The 21,032-nt window shown below is 32.6% G+C and overlaps 1 protein-coding gene across 3 annotated transcripts; it reads right to left on the reverse strand.

Annotated features, from left to right (window-relative positions):
- Positions 1-10,628: 10,628 nt before the first annotated feature.
- Positions 10,629-18,931, reverse strand: LOC133687791 (cell division cycle protein 27 homolog B). Of its 3 annotated transcripts, XM_062107116.1 has the most exons (16): positions 18,713-18,931; positions 17,938-18,010; positions 17,665-17,774; positions 17,371-17,417; positions 16,609-16,706; positions 16,148-16,461; positions 15,760-15,915; positions 14,775-14,991; positions 14,318-14,544; positions 14,166-14,231; positions 13,395-13,514; positions 13,027-13,103; positions 12,233-12,352; positions 11,861-12,080; positions 11,472-11,753; positions 10,629-11,075 (listed from the first exon to the last, which is right to left on the reverse strand). In XM_062107116.1, exons 1-16 carry the CDS (start codon positions 18,815-18,817, stop codon positions 11,025-11,027), a joined length of 2,283 nt encoding a protein of 760 aa, XP_061963100.1. In that variant the 5' UTR covers positions 18,818-18,931; the 3' UTR covers positions 10,629-11,024. The 3 variants fall into 3 exon arrangements, with proteins under 3 accessions (XP_061963100.1, XP_061963101.1, XP_061963102.1); XM_062107117.1 differs by lacking the exon at positions 17,938-18,010 and having other exon boundaries at positions 18,713-18,847; XM_062107118.1 differs by lacking the exon at positions 18,713-18,931 and having other exon boundaries at positions 17,665-17,724.
- Positions 18,932-21,032: the final 2,101 nt, after the last annotated feature.

The following is a 21,032-nucleotide window of genomic DNA, read 5'->3' on the forward strand; positions in this document are numbered from 1 at the left end:
TAAAATTCTCTATATTGGTAGGAGGAGGACCAAGTTTGTTTATTAAATCCTTTTGGAATTGTTGTTAATTGAGGATTTAAATATGTGAACTTTTAAGAATAAATGTGGCCTTAAAAGTATGAATGTATAAGAAATTTTAAGATTTTCTTGTTAATGCCTTGAAAATATGAATTTATTTTGAAATTTGAAATGAAGTCTATGATTGTTGACATGTTTATGATAATGGTATCCCTGTTGATAAATGAAAAGTTGTTAAATCAAGTAATATGAAGCAACAACACAAGCACAGGCTCCAGGTAGGTACCATATACCTTCTCAACTTTTATAATATCTCAAGTAGATATAACTGAAAATTCTTTAAATGTGCACACACAGACACACATGCATGCATGCATGTAAATGTCAAAAAGGATTTAATAGACTAAATATCCCAAAGGAGCTAGTGGCATCAATTAAACTGATGACTGGAATATTTGATAGATAAGCTATTCAAAAGAAGTTAATGACATCAGTTAGACTAATGACTGGGATATTTAATAGACTAGCTGTCTAAAAAGAGCTAGTGGCGTCAGCGAGACTAATGACTGAGATATTTGATAAACTAGCTGTCTTAAACGAGTTAGTGGCATCAATGAATCTAATAACCAAGATAATTGGATTGATTAGTTTATTTGAGGGAAACTAATGGTGTCAATGTGACTAAATGTATGAATGATTAATTGACTAGATGCCCTGGAATAAGTTAATATGTCAATAAGAATGACTTGCTGGGATCAAGGTTGTTAAAATCGTGTTTTGACTCGTAAAATTGTACGATTTTACAAGTCAAAACATGCTTTGCATGCTGAATTATTTGAAAAAATCGTGAAATCGTTAAAATTGGATGAAATCGTGAAAAAACATGATTTTAGGGCCGATTTCACGATTTTGCAAAATGTTCCCCCATGCTCTAGCTGTCCGGCACCTATTGGCTGTGAAAATGCACAATCACGCGGTCTTCACTCGCTGCAGAACATGTGGATTTTTTTTGCATACTATAAAGAAGTGGAGGTCATAAATCAAGAGGGCTACAGAGATTAAAGTCAAGGCAATAATATTAAATTCCAATTTAATTCAGATTTTTTTTCCCATATCTTTTACTTTTCGTTGTTATGTTATTTTGGCTATTCATTCACCTTAAATTACTTATGTTTTTTAATGGTATGATAGCAAGTAGAAGAGATTTTATAAATATAAATTAGATATAAAAATAGTAACAGGATAATTTAAAAATTATATTTATTATGATGGGTTGATTCACGAAACTCATAATTAAAAGCTTAACTCGTGTCAGATTTTAATTTATACAAATAAAAACACTGATTTTAATAAATTTGATTACTTCGACTATATTTTTAACAATTAATTTAACCCGATCAAATTTGATCAAAACTCAATTAAGTTAAATCAAATAATTTTTTTAAAATAAAATTGTGTTGTTTCAATCAAATAATTAAAAAATAATAACCCCAGCTCCTAAAATATACTCAAGCAACATAAATCATTGACTTACACAATTAAATAAATATTTTTCCATCCCATAAGATGCTTGAACTATGTATGAATTTTTATTTGAAGCATGTATTTTAAGATGCTTGAACTATGTATGAATTTTTATTTGAACATGTATTTTCAGGTGCTTGAACGATGTATGAATTTTTATTTGAAGCATGAATTTTTTGTTAATGTATTTTAAATTTTCTTACGATTTTACGATCCATTTTTACAATCCAAGTTTGTATTGCATTTTCCATGCCGTGTCAAAATCACGATTTTAACAACCTTGACTGGGATTATAGTTTAACTAGTTTCCATAAACGGGGCTAGAGGTTCAATTAAATTGACTTCCTTATGAAAGGTCGGATTATCAAAGTGTCAATTGACAACGAAATGGATATATTTTCGAGATATTAAGAATTTGTACAAGATTGATCAATTGTTTATGAGTTTGTTGGTAGATGATAACAGTGTGATAGGCATTAGAATTACGGTATTACTCACGATAACAGAAGTTAAAAAAAAAGGTTGACAATGGAAAACAATGGAGGGAAGAACTTGGATGTTTTAAGAAAATACATATCTAGTTCTAAAAAAGGCCAAAAGAAGAAATTAGAGTTAGTAAAGAATGGTATATTAGGGGATTAGTACAATAGATGAACATGAAAGTCCATAAGAAAGAGATCTCCAAAAAGAGTTAAATAGCAGAAAAAGGGACCAAGTTAGTAAATACAACCTCAAAGTACTAGATGTTACTTGAATAAAGGAATTATAAATATAAGTGGCCAGAGTTAAAAAATAATTTTGGTAGCTCATTAGAGATTGAACCAATGATAGTTAATAATCTAATTGTATTAGAATATTAGCTAATTTGGTATTAGGGTTAGGTGTGGTTTAAGTTTATTTCGACAATATGTTTGAGTTCAAAATAAAGGTTATTTGATTAAGCATTAAACAAATTTCAAGACTATCTATGATGTAGCTGCTTTGGGGCATGATTCAAAGGCTATTTCTATGATATAATGTATAAAGTTCATAATTGTCTTTGGAACCATATTGAAGGTGTGTCAAAAGGTTTGTTTGATTGAGAGTGAAAAAACTAATGACCATTTTAGGGGTTATTGGGCAATAAAAGTACAATATTTTAAGGAGCATTGAATTAGTTTTAGGTTATTATATTGACAAATAAGACATGGATCTAAGATTAAAAAAAGGCATGTAAATCATCTGATAGATATTCCATGGTTAGTGGGTATAGCCAACTACTTGAGATTCTGATTAAAATTGTTGGTAATTATAAGATCACACTTAAGATGGTACTTATTCTTTAGGAAACTATATAATGCACATTTAGAGGAGAGACTTACTTCCATTTAACATGATGATGGAAGATAACGTCATAAAAGAATAGTATGGGTAACAATCTTTTAAAAAAGGATCCAAAAAGTATGCCTTAGAATGACCATAAGTATAAGGTGTAATTTTAGGAATGAAGTTACACCTTTGAATTGTCTTGGATATAAGAACATATAATATGTATGTTGAATTGATATGCATATATGATCTCTTGATGTTAGTGTTAAGATAAGGAAATAAAGGATCAAGTAAAGAACTTGTACTAAAGAAAGGATTAATGACCTGGTATAAACTATAGAGGAGGGGATGTTTGATATATATTGTTAGAGTGATTAAGACAATGCTATAAAGTATTGTTTGGTATCTTATATAAAGTATAGTAGGGTAAGTTACCCAACATTTCTTGTTAAGGAGTATTAAGGTAGAGGAAACTAGTTGATGTATAAGAAAAGGATTATATAATTGTATATAAATGTCGATCTTAAAATGATGAAGTAGATAAATGTTATTTTATATCAAGTGATTTATGACATTGCATACTTTTATGATGAAGTAGATAAATGTTATTTTACATCAAGTGATTTATGACATTGCATACTTTTATCGTGTGTGTGTGTATTTGATTTCATGTGCTTCTCAAATTTGAGCAGAACATTAGATTTCTTATAGTTTTTGTTTTAGATGAGAAACAATAATGTAATTAGAGACCTATTAGATTTCTTTTATTATATAACAGGAAGTCGACCCTTTTATGATGTAAACAAAATGAGTATTAAAGATGTAAGTGACTTAGCTCTTGTTTTTATTTACTATGTTGTAATTTAGCATTCAACTTAAGTATATTAAATTAACTATAAATATAAATATATTATAATGACTTTTATATACATAATTGTGAATGTTGTTTACTGCAAAGTTAATGATGTGCTTTGTGTATGAATTATAATGGATAATTTGATGGAATAGAAGAGGTCTACTGTTGACTTGTGTTGTGAATTGATAAACTCTATGAATTGATAAACTATGGAATGATTGGAGAATATGAGTTTTTGATGTTTATATGTATGCAAGTGTTGATAACTTGAGAATTTCTATATTTAGGGAAGACTTTGTTGAAATTTCAGCAGAAGCATTATTGATATATTAAGTATAAAAACTATGAAACTAGTAAGTTTCATGGATTGTGAGACTATTACAGAATATATATGCATAAAAGCATGACCTTGTTTTCCTAAGTTCAAGGCTCATAGCTTCTTCTTTTTTTACATTAGAATTTACGGGTTGTTATAACCCGAGTCATGGACTTGCTTGGAATTAATTATTTTTTAAAAAATCTATCTTTCATTTAATTATACAACATTAAAAATAGACATTTGCAAGAAAACGATCAAATAAAATTAAAGAAAAAACAAAAAATACTTTTATTGAATTTAAATTTAAATAAAAAAGGATACACATTCAACGGCTAAAAAATGGTTAGGCACTTGTGATGTTTTTTCACCTCAAAAACCTTATAAAAAGCTAATTTTAGGATCATATCTGAAATAACATAGTATGTAAGGATAAAATTGAAAAGAAAAAAAGTTTGATGACTAAAATAAAAATAGGCTTAAAGGACTTAAAAATACAAAGCATTCTTTTCAGCAAACAATGTTTTGTTAAGGGATCTAATATGATTGCTTTATAGGATTTAGTTTTTTTTTCTTAACATTTTGTTCAAGAATTATATTAAATGATAGTAATAAAATATAATCAAGCATCTTATATGTTCTTTCTCATGTTACACATACATGCATGTCATGTATAAAGTAAATATCACAATGAAAATGCATGAGCTTGATGAAGATAAAACATGAACATAAATAAATAGAACATGTTATCTCTTTATTGTATGGAAGTATATTGAGATTTGCTCGGTTTCTTATAGTTAAAAGCCAATTGACACTCTTAACAAAGCCTTCAAGAGAGAACAAATACCCAAATTTTAACATATATATAGGAACAATTATCTCTTTCATCCCTCGTAACGGGCACCTTAGGTTTTCCTGTGTATCCTCTCAATCCCTATAGAGATATGAGCTAAATACCCACTGTTGAGCCTACAGGATACCTTAGCTAACTTAGATATGGTAACCTTTCTTGGATTTAAATCATTGGATTATCCCTCAAACTGCCACAACGGAGCTCAAACAGGACTCCTACTATTAGTAACTAAGTCATTAGCCTTCATTGCCACCTCACCCAACTTTTTCACTATATCATAGAATTCTTAGTAGGAACCCAATGTCGCTCTCTTACTCACACCAAACCCTTTAAACAATCTAACCTAGCCATCTATAATGACTTGATCAAACCCTAATATAAAAAGGTAAAACAAAAGAAGTTAAATCCATATATTGGAGTATTCCTTGATCAAAAACCTGTGAAACAAATGGCTTATACCCTTTTTTTATAGTAATTGTACCTTAAAGGTGGAAAGAAAAATTATTATGGAAGTAAAATAAAAAAGGAGAACACCTAAAAACCTTATATAAAGTAGGTGCCTCATTAAATGAGGCGTGGTGTCTTATTTCAGTAAAGACTATATATATATATATATATATATATATATATATATATATATATAAACAAAAAGTGTGGTGAAATATCATGGATGAGTTTGAAATTCAAGAATGTATTGGCTCAGTGATCCCTTCTCCTAAAGATTCATATGATCTACCCCTAGAATCACATGTGCTAGGTCATCAAAGCTTTTTTTTACATTAGAATTTATGAGTTGTTACAATCCGAGTCATGAACTTGCGTGGAATTAATAATTTTTTAGAAAATCTATCTTTCATCTAATTATACAACATTAAAAATAGATAATTGCAAGAAAACATCAAATAAAATTAAAGATAAAAACAAAAAATACTTTTATTGAATTTAAATTTAAATAAAAATTGATGAACATTCAAAAGCTAAAAAATAATTAGGCACTTAGGATAAACATTACTTGGACAAGAGTGATAAGATACTATTGTTAGGAGCAAAATCAACATTTAGTGATCAAATCTTCCTATCACTCCATTTATGAAGGTTTAAGATAGGGCGCCAACAAAGAGATTGGGCCCTAAAATAAGCAAATTTGTGTTTTTACCAAGTCTGACCAATACGGCCAAGACAATAAGTTTTGAGGGAGGCCAACTATAAGGGGCAGGCCTGTGAATCATCTTGGAAGAAGGCGATAAAAACCCAAACTTTGAGGTAAAAACACATGTGGTAATTGGAAAGCTCCTTTAGAAGAAGTCTTATTTGGGTTTAGGATTCACATTTTAGACTTCAATTGGCATAATAGTTCCAGATTTATATTCTCAAGTCTTTGATGGTTCATCATGTTGAAATAAGACCTCTTCTAATACATAGGTCACACCTAGTATTTCTTTTTTTTTACTATATGATGGAAATCAAGGGAGGCATCGAAAATTCCTTAATCTTGTCATAAGTCATCATATTAAGGGATAATCATAATTAACAAAATGGGGAATTTCTAAAAACTAGGATAATAATCCTACAAGATGGTCTAGCCTTTTAAGAGATTCCTTTCTTGTTTAAATGATATAAGGCACCTCCTCCATTACTTTGAAGGAGACTTGAAACCACATATCATAGCAGCACATGGTCAATATAAAAGGGTAAAAACTTAAAACAAAGAAGACTAGATTTTTTTTTTCTTTAAGCTTCCTCATGATCTCCACTCTTTGAATGTCTTTTAGCACACACTCCGTACTCCATAAAGGTTTTCCTCTATTTCATTAAAATTGACTTAACCATCAAAAGGTCTCTTGAGTCCACTAGAAAACTTGTTTTCAAATAACCTTAGAAGCTCTCATGGCTCATGACCATAATATATTTTGACCTAGAAGTCTAAGAGACTCTAAGATGAGAATAAAATGATGCTTCTTTAATAGCCACATCTCATTGTTCTTGCCAAGCCCAATGGCTCATGATCACAATCCATTATAGCTTATAAAATCCAAGAGACCTCAAGATGAGAAGATGTTGTCTTGTCAATAAGTAACTTCTATTGTTTTTTGTTGATGACACATGTCATGGAGAGACGTCAAATGGCGACGCTGAAAGTGCCTCTTGAGAGGTGGTATTGTAAGGGAAGAGTTTTAGGTTTAATCATAAAATTATGATTAAGATGCACGAGTCGCCACTTAGTATTAAAATTACTAAGAAATCTATGATCTGTGAGGGTATGTGTAAGGGAATGGTTGTGCAAGGGGAAGACGCATCATCCTCGGTGCACCCTACCTAAGAAAAGTTGTATTATTGTTTGATTTTTTAGGTCAAATTTCTATTTGTTAGTCTTTTTCTAAGGTCTCAGGCAAATCTTTCTTTGTGAAGAAGTCTCTATCTTATTTGGTTGAATCTTAACTATTCTAAGGGATAAATTTTAGCATCGCATTTATTTCTTTGTATCTTTAATACATGAGCTCTACTGTGAAGTTTTACACCCTCAAATATTAAAGTCCACATCTAAACCCTAATATAAAATGAACAAAATGATTGGAAAAGGGTTTGATATTTTGATCAAATCCTAATGGATAACAATAAACTGGTTACGATATAATTTTTATTTTTTTATTTTTTTTGCATTTTTAACATGAGAAAGATGCAATTTTTTGTTTTTTATAAAAATATACATGGAAAACTTTTAAGATCTGGCCGTATGGATGAAAACAAAACATTTTTGCTTTTTGTTTTTGTTTTTTGAAATGGAAAATTAATTTAAAAGTTTTGAGATTTTTTTGGATTTTCAAAAAAAAATTAGAAATGGTTTGGAGAAAACTGAGTATTTTTATATTGGATTCGTATCTTACAATGTAAATATATAGCCTGATATTATGCAAAATTGGTAGAAAAACATGCGAGAAAATCACAAGTTTTTTTTAAAAGACTTTGAAAAAAAATGAAGTTTTTTTGTTTTTTTAATATTATATATTATTATTATTATTATATTTGGCTGGGCCGATTGGTGACCCAACAGGCTTATCTCTTTTTTTTCATTTTTTATAATTATATTATATTATATTATTATATTGGGCTAGGCCGAACCAAGCCAGGTTGGGCTAACTAGCGGCCCAACAGACTTATCTCTCTTTTTTTATGTGGGCTGGGCCGAAACGAGTCCAGCCCACCTTACTAGTTTGTAGAACGTGAACTTGGTTCACGTTTTGCATGCAACTAAGAAGTTGCAGGGGAAAGAGAGGGGAGAAAAAGGAAGGTCACCTAGCATAGAGGGGATGGGGCTACCTTCATTAGTTTGGCATGAGGTGGGTGGAAGTGTTGGTGGCTCAAGGTGGAGCTGGAGGAAGAAATAGCAGTCGTCATGGTGCAGGAGGGCTGATGGAGAAGAAAAGGAAGTTGGCGATGGTGGTGGTGACTATCATTGTTACTAGTGAGCAGATGGGTTGGTGGAGAAGGTTAGGCTGCTTTTGGTCACAGCGATGCTGAGGTGGAAGTGGCTAAAAAGGCAGTGGAGAGAGAGAGAGAATTTTTAGTTGGCAAGGAAAAACTAGGGGAGGTTGATTGTTGGCCAACTTAGGAGTTGATTTTCTCCTCTTTTAGGCCATGGAATCCACCTCTATTTATAGAGGGTAGAAGAGGGACATTTTATCTTTACTAGTACCAAATCTTTGCCCTTGATTTGACCCGGAAGGATCTCAACCATCGATTCAAAATGGCTATCATGGGCTGCCATATTTGCTGCAGAAATAAGTTGGTCGGGGTGGCCATTTTAGGGTGGTGTCACGGTCGTTGTGGTATCAATTAACCAAAATAGACCATACTAGGGTATAATAAGATATCAAGTGATCGTTTGCGTAAAAGTTTTGTCAAAATTTATGTAGAGATGAAGCATTAAATGTCTTGGGAAGGAGACCCCCTAAGCAGCCTTTTCCAGTGAAAACCTAAAGAAGATGAATAGTTAACTCAAAATGGTGTTGTTTTGGCAAAGTTTATTTTAGTCCTTCAATTTATGATTTCACGCAATTACACCCCCTGAGTAACTTCAAACTTTCAATTTTGTTTAATTTTTTCCCTGGCAAACTTCAATCTCAACCCCGAATTTCAGTGCATTTTTCATTTTGATCCTTGGTTTTGGATTTATGCAAATTAACCCTCAATTGACCATTAAACTTTTCATTTTTTTCAATTTCACCCCTGATTTTAGCCAATTGGATTCCCAAAATTCGGCGTCTTTTTGGTCCTTGGCTATGAATTTCTTCAATTTAGCCCACAATTGACTCTAAAACTTTGATTTTCTTGCAATTTTACCCTTGATTTCAATCAATTGACTTGATAAAAAATAAATTTGATCTCCTAAAATTTCAATCTTCTTAATTAAGCTCAAATTGGGCTCTCAAACTTAATTTTTCACTAATTAAACCCCAAATAAAATTAATTTGACCCATTTAAAGTATAATTAAGCTCTTGCACCTAATTACACCCTTCAATTGGACCCAATTTAATTCTTAAATATAATTAAATTTTAATTTGGCCCATGATTAAATTTAATTGGCCTATTAAAAATTTAATTATATCCTTAGGCTTAATTTTTATACAGGTGTGTCCAAAAATGATTTAATTTGACCTTGAATCTGTATTGTCTCTTCAGTTTTGGGAATAATAGAGGACAATTAGACTCCTGATTTCATCCAAAATTGCAGCTTGATTGATTTTTTTTCTACATGAAATCCTCCCAGTTTGCTTTTGTCAAAATATCAGTCTTTATTTGATTTTTTTTCTACATCTGAAATCCTCCTATTTCTGAGTTATCACAGCACATACTATTAATTTTGTTAGTTTCAAAGAAAAACAAAAGAACATATAAGTTAAAACGTTTAACTAAATCAAAATCTTGATTCAATTTTATAATATAATAGAATTTTATTTGAGAAAAACATAAATATAGTCTCAAATATTAAACCTATATAACCTTTATCAATTAACTCCTAAATCTATAAATTTTATTAATTAAATTAGTTTGTTGTTTTCTTTTATGAACCAATAAAACATTTATGGTTTGATACATAATAAATTTCCCATCATTTTTTACTAATAGATTTGAGAATCAATATCCCTCTTTTCTTATATTTCTCAATTATGTCCTTTTGTCAACTTCTTTTAATAGTTTTAAGTCCAATTTACATATTTTATACACTAATATAGTATCAATTAAAAAAAAATGATGAGTAAGTTTATAAACATTAACATTTTCAGTATAATGTGCATCAGCATCAATTTGAAGAAAAATCTAGTACGAATACTGATGAACATTAACAAAAATAAATGATTTGAGAGTTTTTTGAAACATTTGGGACTTAATTAATATGATTTATAGGTTTGGAATTTAAATGAGAATGAGTATATAAACTAGGAGTATATTGGGGTTTTCCTTTATTACAAGTGGAAAATTAAAAAAACACAAATGGAATCAATTTGCAATGAGATGGAAGGCTTGTCCAATTAGGAAAGACCATACGATGAGAATGGAGCGTGGCCTGTTTAACTTGCTTTTCTTGACCCGTAACTTAAGATATTCATTGATCCCTTATTATTTTAATTATTTATTCTTTACGTATTGATAAAGATGAGATTCAAGTTGAGACCTCACCACCTCTCTTGTTTTTTGCTGAATTTCCCACTGAAATCATATTATGGCCATTGCAAAATTAAATAATAACGAGTGGAACAAGGGCAGAAAATTCATTAACTTTAACCTCATTGAAATTGCAATGTCATTCGCTGTGAGCTGAACCCTCGAGTAACCACTAATTTCAACTATATATAAAAACAAAAACGAAAACAAAAAAAAAACAAATGAATGATACAACCATTTCAACATGACATGATTAGACAACTATCGGTACAGGTTCTGTCAGCATGCTAATCACCTACAAAACTGAGGTTACCTCTGCAAGACCTGCTAAATGGAAGAGCCACCACACACCCAGGATCAACCTCTTTTATTCTCGTGATTGATCGAAAGCAAAAGCAGGCCATTCTCCTTGGGGCCAGCAGCTCTGAACTGGATAATTTGCGTTGTGTTCCCTTTTCTTCTGCGTCTACAATGTTAAAAAGATCTACAAGCTGTCTTCTAATTCATTTGGTACATGCAGCTTCTCTATGTCAGCCTGTCAATATTAAGAAACAAGAAGAGGTAGGTCAGCAAAAATAACTCCAAGCTGATGAAGAAACAGGGGAGGTACGGTCCATAAATTCATTTGGCGATTCAAGTTATGGTTTGTCAGAAACCAAGAAAGAAGCTAGATACTATAGTTCGAGCAAGTTCCAGCATGCAGATACGTGAGGCATTGAATACAGTTAAAATTAATCTGTGAAAAACAAAAATGGTCTCCTAAATGTGTTTTCACTATGAAGTTCGTGCTCTGACCGATGCTTTGAATTGCCAAATAAAATTCAAGGTAAATTTCGTAGTCCAATTTTCTCGGTGAATGCATTTATCCTTTCACATTCAGTTCCCAGTTTTAGAAAGCAAAAAATTAAATGAACTGAAATAAGCCAATCACCTTAATTGTAGCAACATCGGTTGCTGATGGTTTCAAATCCAACGCAAGACCAAAGTGAAGCATTGCCTTCTCATACATGTTACGCCTCTTATAAATCTTACCCATCAAAGCATAAACACTGCTTTCACGTGGAGCATACTCTTTCAGCTCTTCTAGGACATCTAGAGCTTCATCAAAGCATTCCAAGCTCACAAGTATATTAGCCTTCTGATACATGGGAAGAGGGTTCTTCTTATCAGCTAAAATTGCCCTCTCCATCATCTCTAGAGCTTCCTCGTTTCTCTATATATTTTTTAATAATCCAAAAGAAGAAGAAAAATTAGAAAACCACAGGACATTATCAACATTGGAAAATACAGAATTTACTATCAATTTGCATATGGCTCAACCTTCAAGGCATGCAAAGCCGTCCCAAGATAAGACATTATCACAGAAGAATGTGGATTTATTTGGAAAGCCATTTGGAAGTGATGCTCAGAAAACTCGTTTTTCTCTTGTCGAAGATAGACCATCCCAAGCCCATGCCAGGACTTGTAATGCCTAGCATCTATCCGTAGAGCACTCTGGTAACTCTTAATTCCATTCTCAAAATCATCCAAGGCAACATATCTGCAGGTAACCAAGTAATTGCAAGAAAATTATATGAAACGTGAATCAACCATTGAATATAGAATTCTACCGTTTGAAAATACAAATATATCAGTTATCACAAGGAAAAGAAAACAAAAAAGAAAACGAAAAAAAGAAACCAAGGGACCTACTCATGACCACATAAGGTGTGTGCATATGCAAATCTCGAATCAAGTTGTACAGCTCGCTGGAAATTTTTCAAGGCAGTTTCATGGTCTTTCTGCAGACTATAGCAATTTCCCATGGCACACCTGCATGTCCATTCAACCTGAATGAGTGAGAAATGCAGATGACAAATGATAAGAACTGGCAATGCTAAATACAGCTGCAGCACAGTAAAATATGCAAGCTTGTTCTAACAGACTGAAATCAGCCAGCCTTGTGTTATTTAAACCCCAAATTTGTTTCAAGCACATTCAGAGAAGGATCATCAGGTTTCTATAAGCACCATAACACATACAACTATATCACCTGCCAACCACCCTAAAAGCAGCCACTGAAAATAGCAGATCACCCAGTTAGGCGAAGCTGACCTGAAATTGTGAATGAACACAAAAGGACCCTTCGCTCCACATAAAATAGGTAGGAGTACATACACGTAGCTATAAATAGGTACAGCACACCCAGATCTCAAGATACCAGTTTTATTCTGGATAAGTATTAATAATTTTCAACAAAGCATTCTTGCGTTTGAGGGTTCACTCTTCGAGGCCCACAAGCATGAGAAAAACCAAATACAAAAAATGATGAGCAACATAAACAACTTTAGCGCTTGTTTTGAGAAGAAAAATTGAATGTGACAGCTCAGAGGAGAAATTTAAGGTGATAACCACCATGTAACATGTGAAAGCTGGATTGTAGACAGGTGCATGAGAAACAAAAGGCAAAGGAGGCACTGTACGTTAAAAAGGTATAATAACACTACCAAGATTGAGGAGCTAAACGATCAGTTGATATCAGTTCCTGAGCCAGGTAACTTAACTTCATTTCTTCCTTCAAATGCTGCAACAAAAGTACGAATAAAAATGCATCTAAAGCAAGAAATAGATATACCATAAATGCATGAAGTGCAAGCATCAAGCAATACAATTAAAATATAATACATTTCAAAGAAAGAGACCAGAAGTCACTTGTCCTATATAAAACTTCATCTAAAACCCTATATTACCTCGGTTTTCAAAGGAAAAGACCAGAAGTCACATATCCTTTCATATTATGGCATTGTTAACAACCCAAGCAGAACAAACCAAAATTCTGAACTATGTTACTGGAACCTCCTATAGATAAACTCACATAAAGAACTGTAGAATATACATCCAATCCTTCTAAACTGTAAGGTGATGCTCGACGGGCAAGACTGAAGGCTCTATCAGCTTCCAAATAATCCACTAATTCAACATATGCTTTTCCAACCTACATTTGAAATACAAACATGGTCAATAATGCATGGCATACAGATGGCTTTAAACCATAGAAAACAGTCATTTTGAGGGAAGCAAGCAAGAGAATGAATAAAAAAAAGCAGCAAAGGTTCAACTATGCACTCATCATGTGATATGAATAAAATAAATAAATGAGAAATTGATACATTCTGAGTTCTAAATAAACCAAAATGAAAGACGGGAAAATAAAGAGGGAATCTCTTCAAATATGCAAAGGTAATCAAATCGACTGCTTCTAACTTCAAGTCAGCATTTCAAACAATTTATCACAATATCATCAAAAACTGATGGCAGACTTTTAAAAGGCAAGTTTTAAACAGTTCATATACAATTTGATTAAAAATGAAAACTCAAGAAGGAAAATTGTTTTATGAAAATTTTATTTCCATAGCAGTTTTCACAGTTCAACTCAAAGATGGCCTACATTCAGTTCTGAAATCTCAATAACTCTCAATAATTTAATGATGCAAATATGCAATGGTATCTAATAAATCCATCTACAATCTAATGATCAGTTTTCTCTGTGTATCTATCAGTCAGATGAGTGCCTACTCAGCAGCAAGAAAAGAATATAAAAATTGAAAAGAACGAATAGTATTTAACTTTCACTACTGATTTTTACCTGGCAAAGCACCCAGCCTGTATTATAATGCTTGTGTGGTAGTTTCATGTACACATCCAGTGCATCCTGTACACCAAGAAGCAAGCTAGAAAGTAAAAAGTAGTCCTGACAATAATAGCAACTACGCTCTTTTAGCAAACACCAGTTAATACCTGGCATCTGTACATGCAAAAAAGTCTATAACCTTCCCCAAGAGTTCTCAGGAGGCCTAATATTTCTAAAGCACCATTTAAGATACATGAAGCACTTATGATTACTCCACCAACAGGCATGGTTGCTACTTCTGTTTCAAGAGGTCTAGAATCCCCAGGGGGCGATGAACTACAATTTGAAGATGTATTATTTGCACGTGAATCATCAAAAGCCTCATTCCGTATACCTTAATATGATTAAAACCAAAATTTTCAAAAAATTGGTTAGTCAATAAGCAGCCAGAAGAACAAAAGAAAGCATACAGCAGAACAATAAAAGATAGCTACAAAAAGAATATAACTTGCTATTCAACCTAAGTCCACTGGACAAACATAAGTGCATTTCTACTTCAGCCAACACCAATGTCAATACTGGTGTGCAAGCCAACAGTTGGTCAAACAAAAGAAGAATAATCACCTTCATCATAATTTTCATTGGCCCATGACTGTCCCTTACGAACTGTCACTGAACGTATTGCCATAGAACTCAACTTGGAACCCCCGAGATATTTAGATGAGTTGTTAGTTCCATACCCTGCAACCAGTGTAGCACTAGTATTTTGGTTGGCTCCTGCTTCTGCAGCAAGCCTAGTGCTTCGCCGAGGGCCAGAATCAAAAAATAACCTCCCAGAAATCTGAAAATAAATGAGGGACGCTGATGTTGTGAAAACTAGTGAAAGGCTCATTAAACAAAGAAAAGACAGATATAGCAATAGCAGGTTTCACTGAGGCATGTTTATAAAATCACACAAAAGATACAAATAACCTTACCAATGTAAGTATCAATATAACAGGACCAAACAACTTGCCAAATGGAAAGAAAACCTTCAATGCGCGGATGAAAAACAATCATGCATGCCCCATAAAATAATCAAGATGAAAATATTAGAAGATGTATTAACAAGGTCACCTAACAAACTGCATCCATAATACAATTGTGAACAGGAAGGTTAAAAACACCAGCATACTAAGAAAATAATTTCAGGATCAGCTAAGCCTGCACCATGAAGACAAGGGAAGGAAGAAAATGCCAAGCTGATAAACTGAATCAGATAAAGCAGAGGAAAAAAAGAAAAGAAACAATGATCTCAAAGGGAAGATGACATTCAGCTCCAATATGGAAATTTGCATCATGAAATGTTTCCCATGTTCATTTATAACCCATTTTAAGCTGTAAATTTCACTCAACGTCTTGGCTTGGAGAAATCTCCTCGCACAAGAAAAAGAAACCTATTGATCTTCCTTATTTCAAGTGCAGTGTAATATGTGATCCACGACAAAGACCAGACATGTAGATTATGACATTTCTTTTAAAAAATGGCATAGAGTTTCCAAAATTTAGCATGGAAGAGATAATGGAGAAACAAAATTAAACGAAGAAAGGCTGTGTTGCAGCTCTTAACCTTCCGCAATTTCCCTTCATCAACAAACTTTTTACGAGGGGCCTGAATATTAGAACTCACAATCGACCTAGGAAAGTTATCAGAACCAAGTGTACTAGGATTTGAACAATTTGGCTGCAAGTTTCTGCACAATGGTGGTGGCGCGACACCTGACAACTGCAAAATAAAGCCTCAGAAGCAAAACAATACAAAAGGATGAAACATGCTACGGAAAAGAATACAAAATTAAAGAAAACAATGTTTTGGAGTAAACTATATCCTAACCTTACTGCTGAGTGCAAACAATAATTTTTTATAAAATTAAGAAAAAAAAAGACAATTTAAGAAAAAAGACAAAACTCTAAGCTTTCTGTATAAACATAGCTTGGAATAATTCAAATTACCATACCTGTGTGGCCATTGGTGAAGGAGTGTTATAAAATGACAGGTTTGGAGGAACACCATTTGAAGGCTGACTAACAGGCCCTCCTAATGTAGAGGCTCCATGGTAATTTCCAGGAATATCTCTGAGGTTATTCCCTTGTAGGTGTTTCAACTGCCTTGGACTTCCATCTTCCAAGCCAAAGTTTCGAGCAGAAACTAAATTATGATCCTCATTGGATATGCTCAAGTTATGGGATGCTGATGCACAATTCATGTACTGCTTTTGAATGCAAAGAGCAGCTGCTTCATCAAAAACTGCAGCTGCTTCTTCAGCAGCACCTAAAACATTGATAAAAAAGAAAGCCAACATAGTATCAGTTCAAAAATATATAGCTCAAGTAGAAGAACAACGTTTTATATGAACCACAAGCTGGTTGCACAAGACTGACAGTGGCACAGAATTGTGTGGGTGTTCAATGACCATACCTAATATACAAAGCTGCTCATAGGCAGCCCAGAATAAAGGATCTATAGATAAAGCCTGCTTAAAGTGATGGATGGCACTTTTCCTTCTATCGGTATACCTAAATCCAAATAAACTTAAACAAATAAGAAATTGATATATTAAACCAGGATGTAGAAGGAGAAGCATATAAATAGACAGCCAAATAAAATTAATTAATTATGCAGGTTCAAGAATTCAAATATGAAACTAGAAGCACACTACACTTTTTTAGTAAGGTGTAATAAACAACTAAGGAGAATGCCTTTGGGATATCAAGAAGCTTTGCAAGATACATATGCAGCTCTATAGCCTTCTGAAAGGGAAACAAATATTCTGACATCATTTCATAAGATTTTAAGATCTAAATCAATGAATATATACAGTTTGATGAAACTAACAATTTCAAATTTCACTGAATCAATGGAAAACTTTAATTGAGGGCAAGATTCTGTCTCTTTTGTTAACATTTCACAGAGCACATAATCACTAGAAAGAATCTAGCACGTCAAGAAAATTAGTTTTATATCAGTTATTCTTCCTTTCTTGATGTTCTACAGCAATACATGAGAATATATGCCTACACTTAAAGTAAAAGTTAAAAGATCTATTCAGAAACTACCCCCTTGATTCTAAGGAAAATAGCCAAAGTTTTTCTATAACTTGTATCATGCATATCTAAAGCAGTGGACAACAGAGTTCTTGTGATAGTTAATCACTAGATATTTTAGAAAGAGGTGAGCAACCTGTAGATAAGCCCAAGAAGGAAATGCCCAGGTGCACCATTTGGAACCTGATAGAGAAGAGAAACAACACGAGCAAATCAACAATGTCCAGAAAAGTGTGTCAAAAAGTGCACAACTATGCCCAGCATTCAGCAATAATGAATTTCAGGACTTTGAATACATACTGATTCCAGCTGAAAATGCTTTTTCATAGATAAATGATGAAAATGGTGATAAAAACAGTCTGCTTTGTGAACCGAAGGTACTTTAGAAAAATGCCAAAATAATTTTCAATTAAGAAATTCCAAGAGGTACCTCAGCACCAGGCTCATTAGAAGGACATAATGCCGCTTCAGCTTCATTTAGAAGATCCATCTGAAAGCATGATATCGCAAACAAGTAGCGAGATTGAGCCATTTGTGTTCCTAAAGATAATAACAAACAGAAAAAAGCAGAGAGATACATGAATAAGCAACACTTTTAATGGATCGATGGCTATAAAGGGAAAAAAACCAAGACAAAACCATATATATTAAGACCATCATAAGTTAACAACCATTTGGAAGATGAAAACGTGAAGCATACTACCTTTTAGAATATGATATGCAGAGTAAGCTTGACTATTTTGCAAATAACATCCGGCTAACAATTGTAAATTTGTCTGCATAAACAAAATGCAATTATTTTGAAGTCCAGTAAAACAAAGTACAACAAAAAGAAAAATAAATAAACCCATAACATTTGTCTCAAATTGATAACAAAAACACCCGAACTATAGAGGGATGGATGAGGAAACATAAAATTGTCAGAGTAGACAAGTAGCTAGTTAAGGTATCTTGTCAAAAATAACACTTCAGGTTACATCTAGTCATCTACGTAGTTTGGTTACCAAATCTGTTTCATTCAGTAGCAGTGTTGAAGCACGTGGAGAGTAAAGCCCTCTTTTGATTCGCCCAAGATTCCATAACTTACAAGTATGAAAAACCTTAGCCCGCTTTTTTTCTTTTAAGATGTCAAATTCATAAAATACATCAGAATTTCAGACTTTTTCCCAAACTTCCCCAAGAAATGAAGAAGAAGAAGAAGAAGAAGAAGAAAAGTTGGAGCCACGTAGAGCTCCAATCATTACCGAATCGCCATAAAATTATAAAATAAAATAAAAAACGCTAAGAGAAAAAAACGATCTTGCCAGTAAATAGTAATGCCCCTAACTGTTCTTGAGAAACCAATACAAAATCAATAAAAATACAGCCACTGTGTTTGAGAATCCTAAGAGTTTATCCCTTCAATTTTCTAGCTGTCTCTCAGAGACCAAACAAAATGCCTCGAAATTAAATAAATATATTGGAGCTTTTGGGGTTACCTCGGAAGGAAACTCAGCGCAGAGTCGTTCACACATGAAAATGGAGTTTCGATACATGAAATGGCGAAGACTGTTGTTTACACAGTCTATTAGAATCGCTTCCATCTTCTTCTTCTTCTTTGATTCAGACTTCAGAGAGAGAGAAGAAAGTGGGGGTAGGGGTTTTCTGGTTTTGGGGGTTTCTTTAGGTTCAAAAAGGGATGGCACGTGTTAGCATTTGTTTCAAATAATGCCTCACGTACGAAGGATTTGTTCAGATAATTAATACTGTCTGGATTAATCGGATGTATTGGGCCCCTCCTTTTGATATTTTTTAATGTGATGCCTATACTTTCAATTTTTATTATGTTCATCCTCTAATTCGGCCATTTCCATAATTTTTAGACTTCTCCTCGTTTACATGCCTCTGTTATGCTGGGGTCGAATAAAAAAAAATTAATGTAAAAAAATATTTAAATAATAATAAATTATTTAGTATTAATATTAAATTTCTATATTTAACGTTATATCTAATTAGAGTTTAAAACTAAATAGTGTGAGAGTTGGCTTGGCATTATCCAATCAACTTAGTTTATTTAAAAGCAACTCGCCTAACCAGTAAAAACAATCTGAGGATGAAATTAAAAAAATTAATAATGAGATTGACAGAAAAAAAAACATCTCAACCTAGCTTTCTACCTAGTCCGGGTTTGAATTTAAATCGTGTGAAGTTGTCCTGATGTGATCTAGATGACTTGGTCAGTCCAAAAGCAACATGTTTAACTGGTAAAAAAAAATCTAAGGACAAAATTAAGAAAAAAAAATAATGAAATTGATAGGAAAAAAAACTATCAATCGTACTCTTTATCTAACTCGAATTTAAAATTAAACCGTGTAGGGAGTTTTTTCAATGTGATCTAATTGACTTAATCAGTCTAAAAACAACTCGAATGATTATTAAAAAAAACAATTGCGAATGAAATTAAAAAAAATTATTAAATTGAAAGAAAAAAAAAGGAGAAATGAAAAAAAATACAAAAGAGGTTGAATTGAAAAAAAAATTCAATAATTATATAAAGAGTGAAGCTCCATTAACTTTCCCAATTGTTTTAGTACAATAGGGTAATAGATCATCTACCCTTATATATTATATTATATTGCATGTACTCTTATATATTATTTTAAAAAATTCTCCTTTTCTTCTAACTTTTAATGCAGGATAGAATTATAAAGTAGAAATTACATTTAATATCCTAAGGTTTGGTGTTGATTACACTTTGCCTTCATAGTTTGAAAAATTACACTTACCCTTCAAGTCAATAAAAAATTTCAGATCGAGTTAAAATATCATATTACTCTTATATAATTATAACTTAAAACCCTTGTATAAATTTCTTGAGATATGATTATTGTAAGAAAGAAGGGTTGTCTCAATTAGAAGTTGGAGAAAATTGTGGTTGGTGGCTGCTGGATTAGGTAGTTGCTGGTGGCTGGGTCATTGTTGTCACGGTGGTTGAGGCTAGTTGGCATGCATGGTAAGCATTCTTGTTAGTGGTTGGCGACTAGGAGAGGCAGTTGTTCATTGTGGCATGCGTGGTAAGTGTTCTTGTTAGTGGATGGCGACAAGGAGAGGTAGTTGTTTGTTGTGGCCATATATGGTGTTGTATAGTTGTTAGTAAGCCCCGAAACATCTATTTTAGCTTGTCTTCCTAATTTTCATTTTGTTTCATTTCCTCCTTTTACTTTTTTTTCCAAATCTAGTATTACTCTTGGTTGGTGTTTAAGGACGATAAGGTGTCTGGTGAGTGGCAGCATGGTGAAAAATATGAGAGGGGGAGTTCTACTTTTAGTTGTTGAAGAAAAATGGAAGCTTGGGGATAAAAAGGTTACCGATTTTGAAGAAGAAAAATAAGTATTTTTTTTCTTTGTTAGTTTTAAAAGAGACTTTTTATGTGTATTTATTTTGTTTTTTTTATATTGTGCGTGATGAGGGGGGCTATAAATTGGTAAGGCGAATGAATTATTATAGGTTGAATGAGAGAGATAGTGTGTGGGGCGGTTACTGGCTTCTATGGAGTTGTGGTGTTGCTATTGGCGTTGATTATTTGAGAGGTTGTTGCGAGCAACAATAAGGATATCAAGTGATTGTGTTTTGGGAGGATATTTTTATCTTAGGGTTTTTTTAGATATGTTTTTAAAAAATAATAGCAATCATGGAAATATTTAATTAATTTTTGTTGGTTTCTTTTTAAGAAGATGTAAAGTGTTACTCAAGTATTAAACCATATGAGGCTAAGTGTTATTTTTCAAACTATAGAGGCAAAGTGTAATTAAGATCAAA

This window comes from Populus nigra, chromosome 3 (genome assembly GCF_951802175.1).
Source record: "Populus nigra chromosome 3, ddPopNigr1.1, whole genome shotgun sequence".
Lineage (NCBI taxonomy): Eukaryota > Viridiplantae > Streptophyta > Magnoliopsida > Malpighiales > Salicaceae > Populus > Populus nigra.

Excerpts from the sequence above, each read along its gene's own strand:
- LOC133687791 (XM_062107116.1), bottom strand. The coding sequence starts at position 18,817 with ATGGAAGCGATTCTAATAGACTGTGTAAACAACAGTCTTCGCCATTTC. Across the intron at positions 12,353-13,026 it reads CGTTTAGCTCCTCAATCTTG|GTGTGCCATGGGAAATTGCT; the intron begins GTAGTGTTATTA and ends ATGGACATGCAG. Across the intron at positions 11,754-11,860 it reads CGGCTTTGCATGCCTTGAAG|AGAAACGAGGAAGCTCTAGA; the intron begins GTTGAGCCATAT and ends AAAAATATATAG.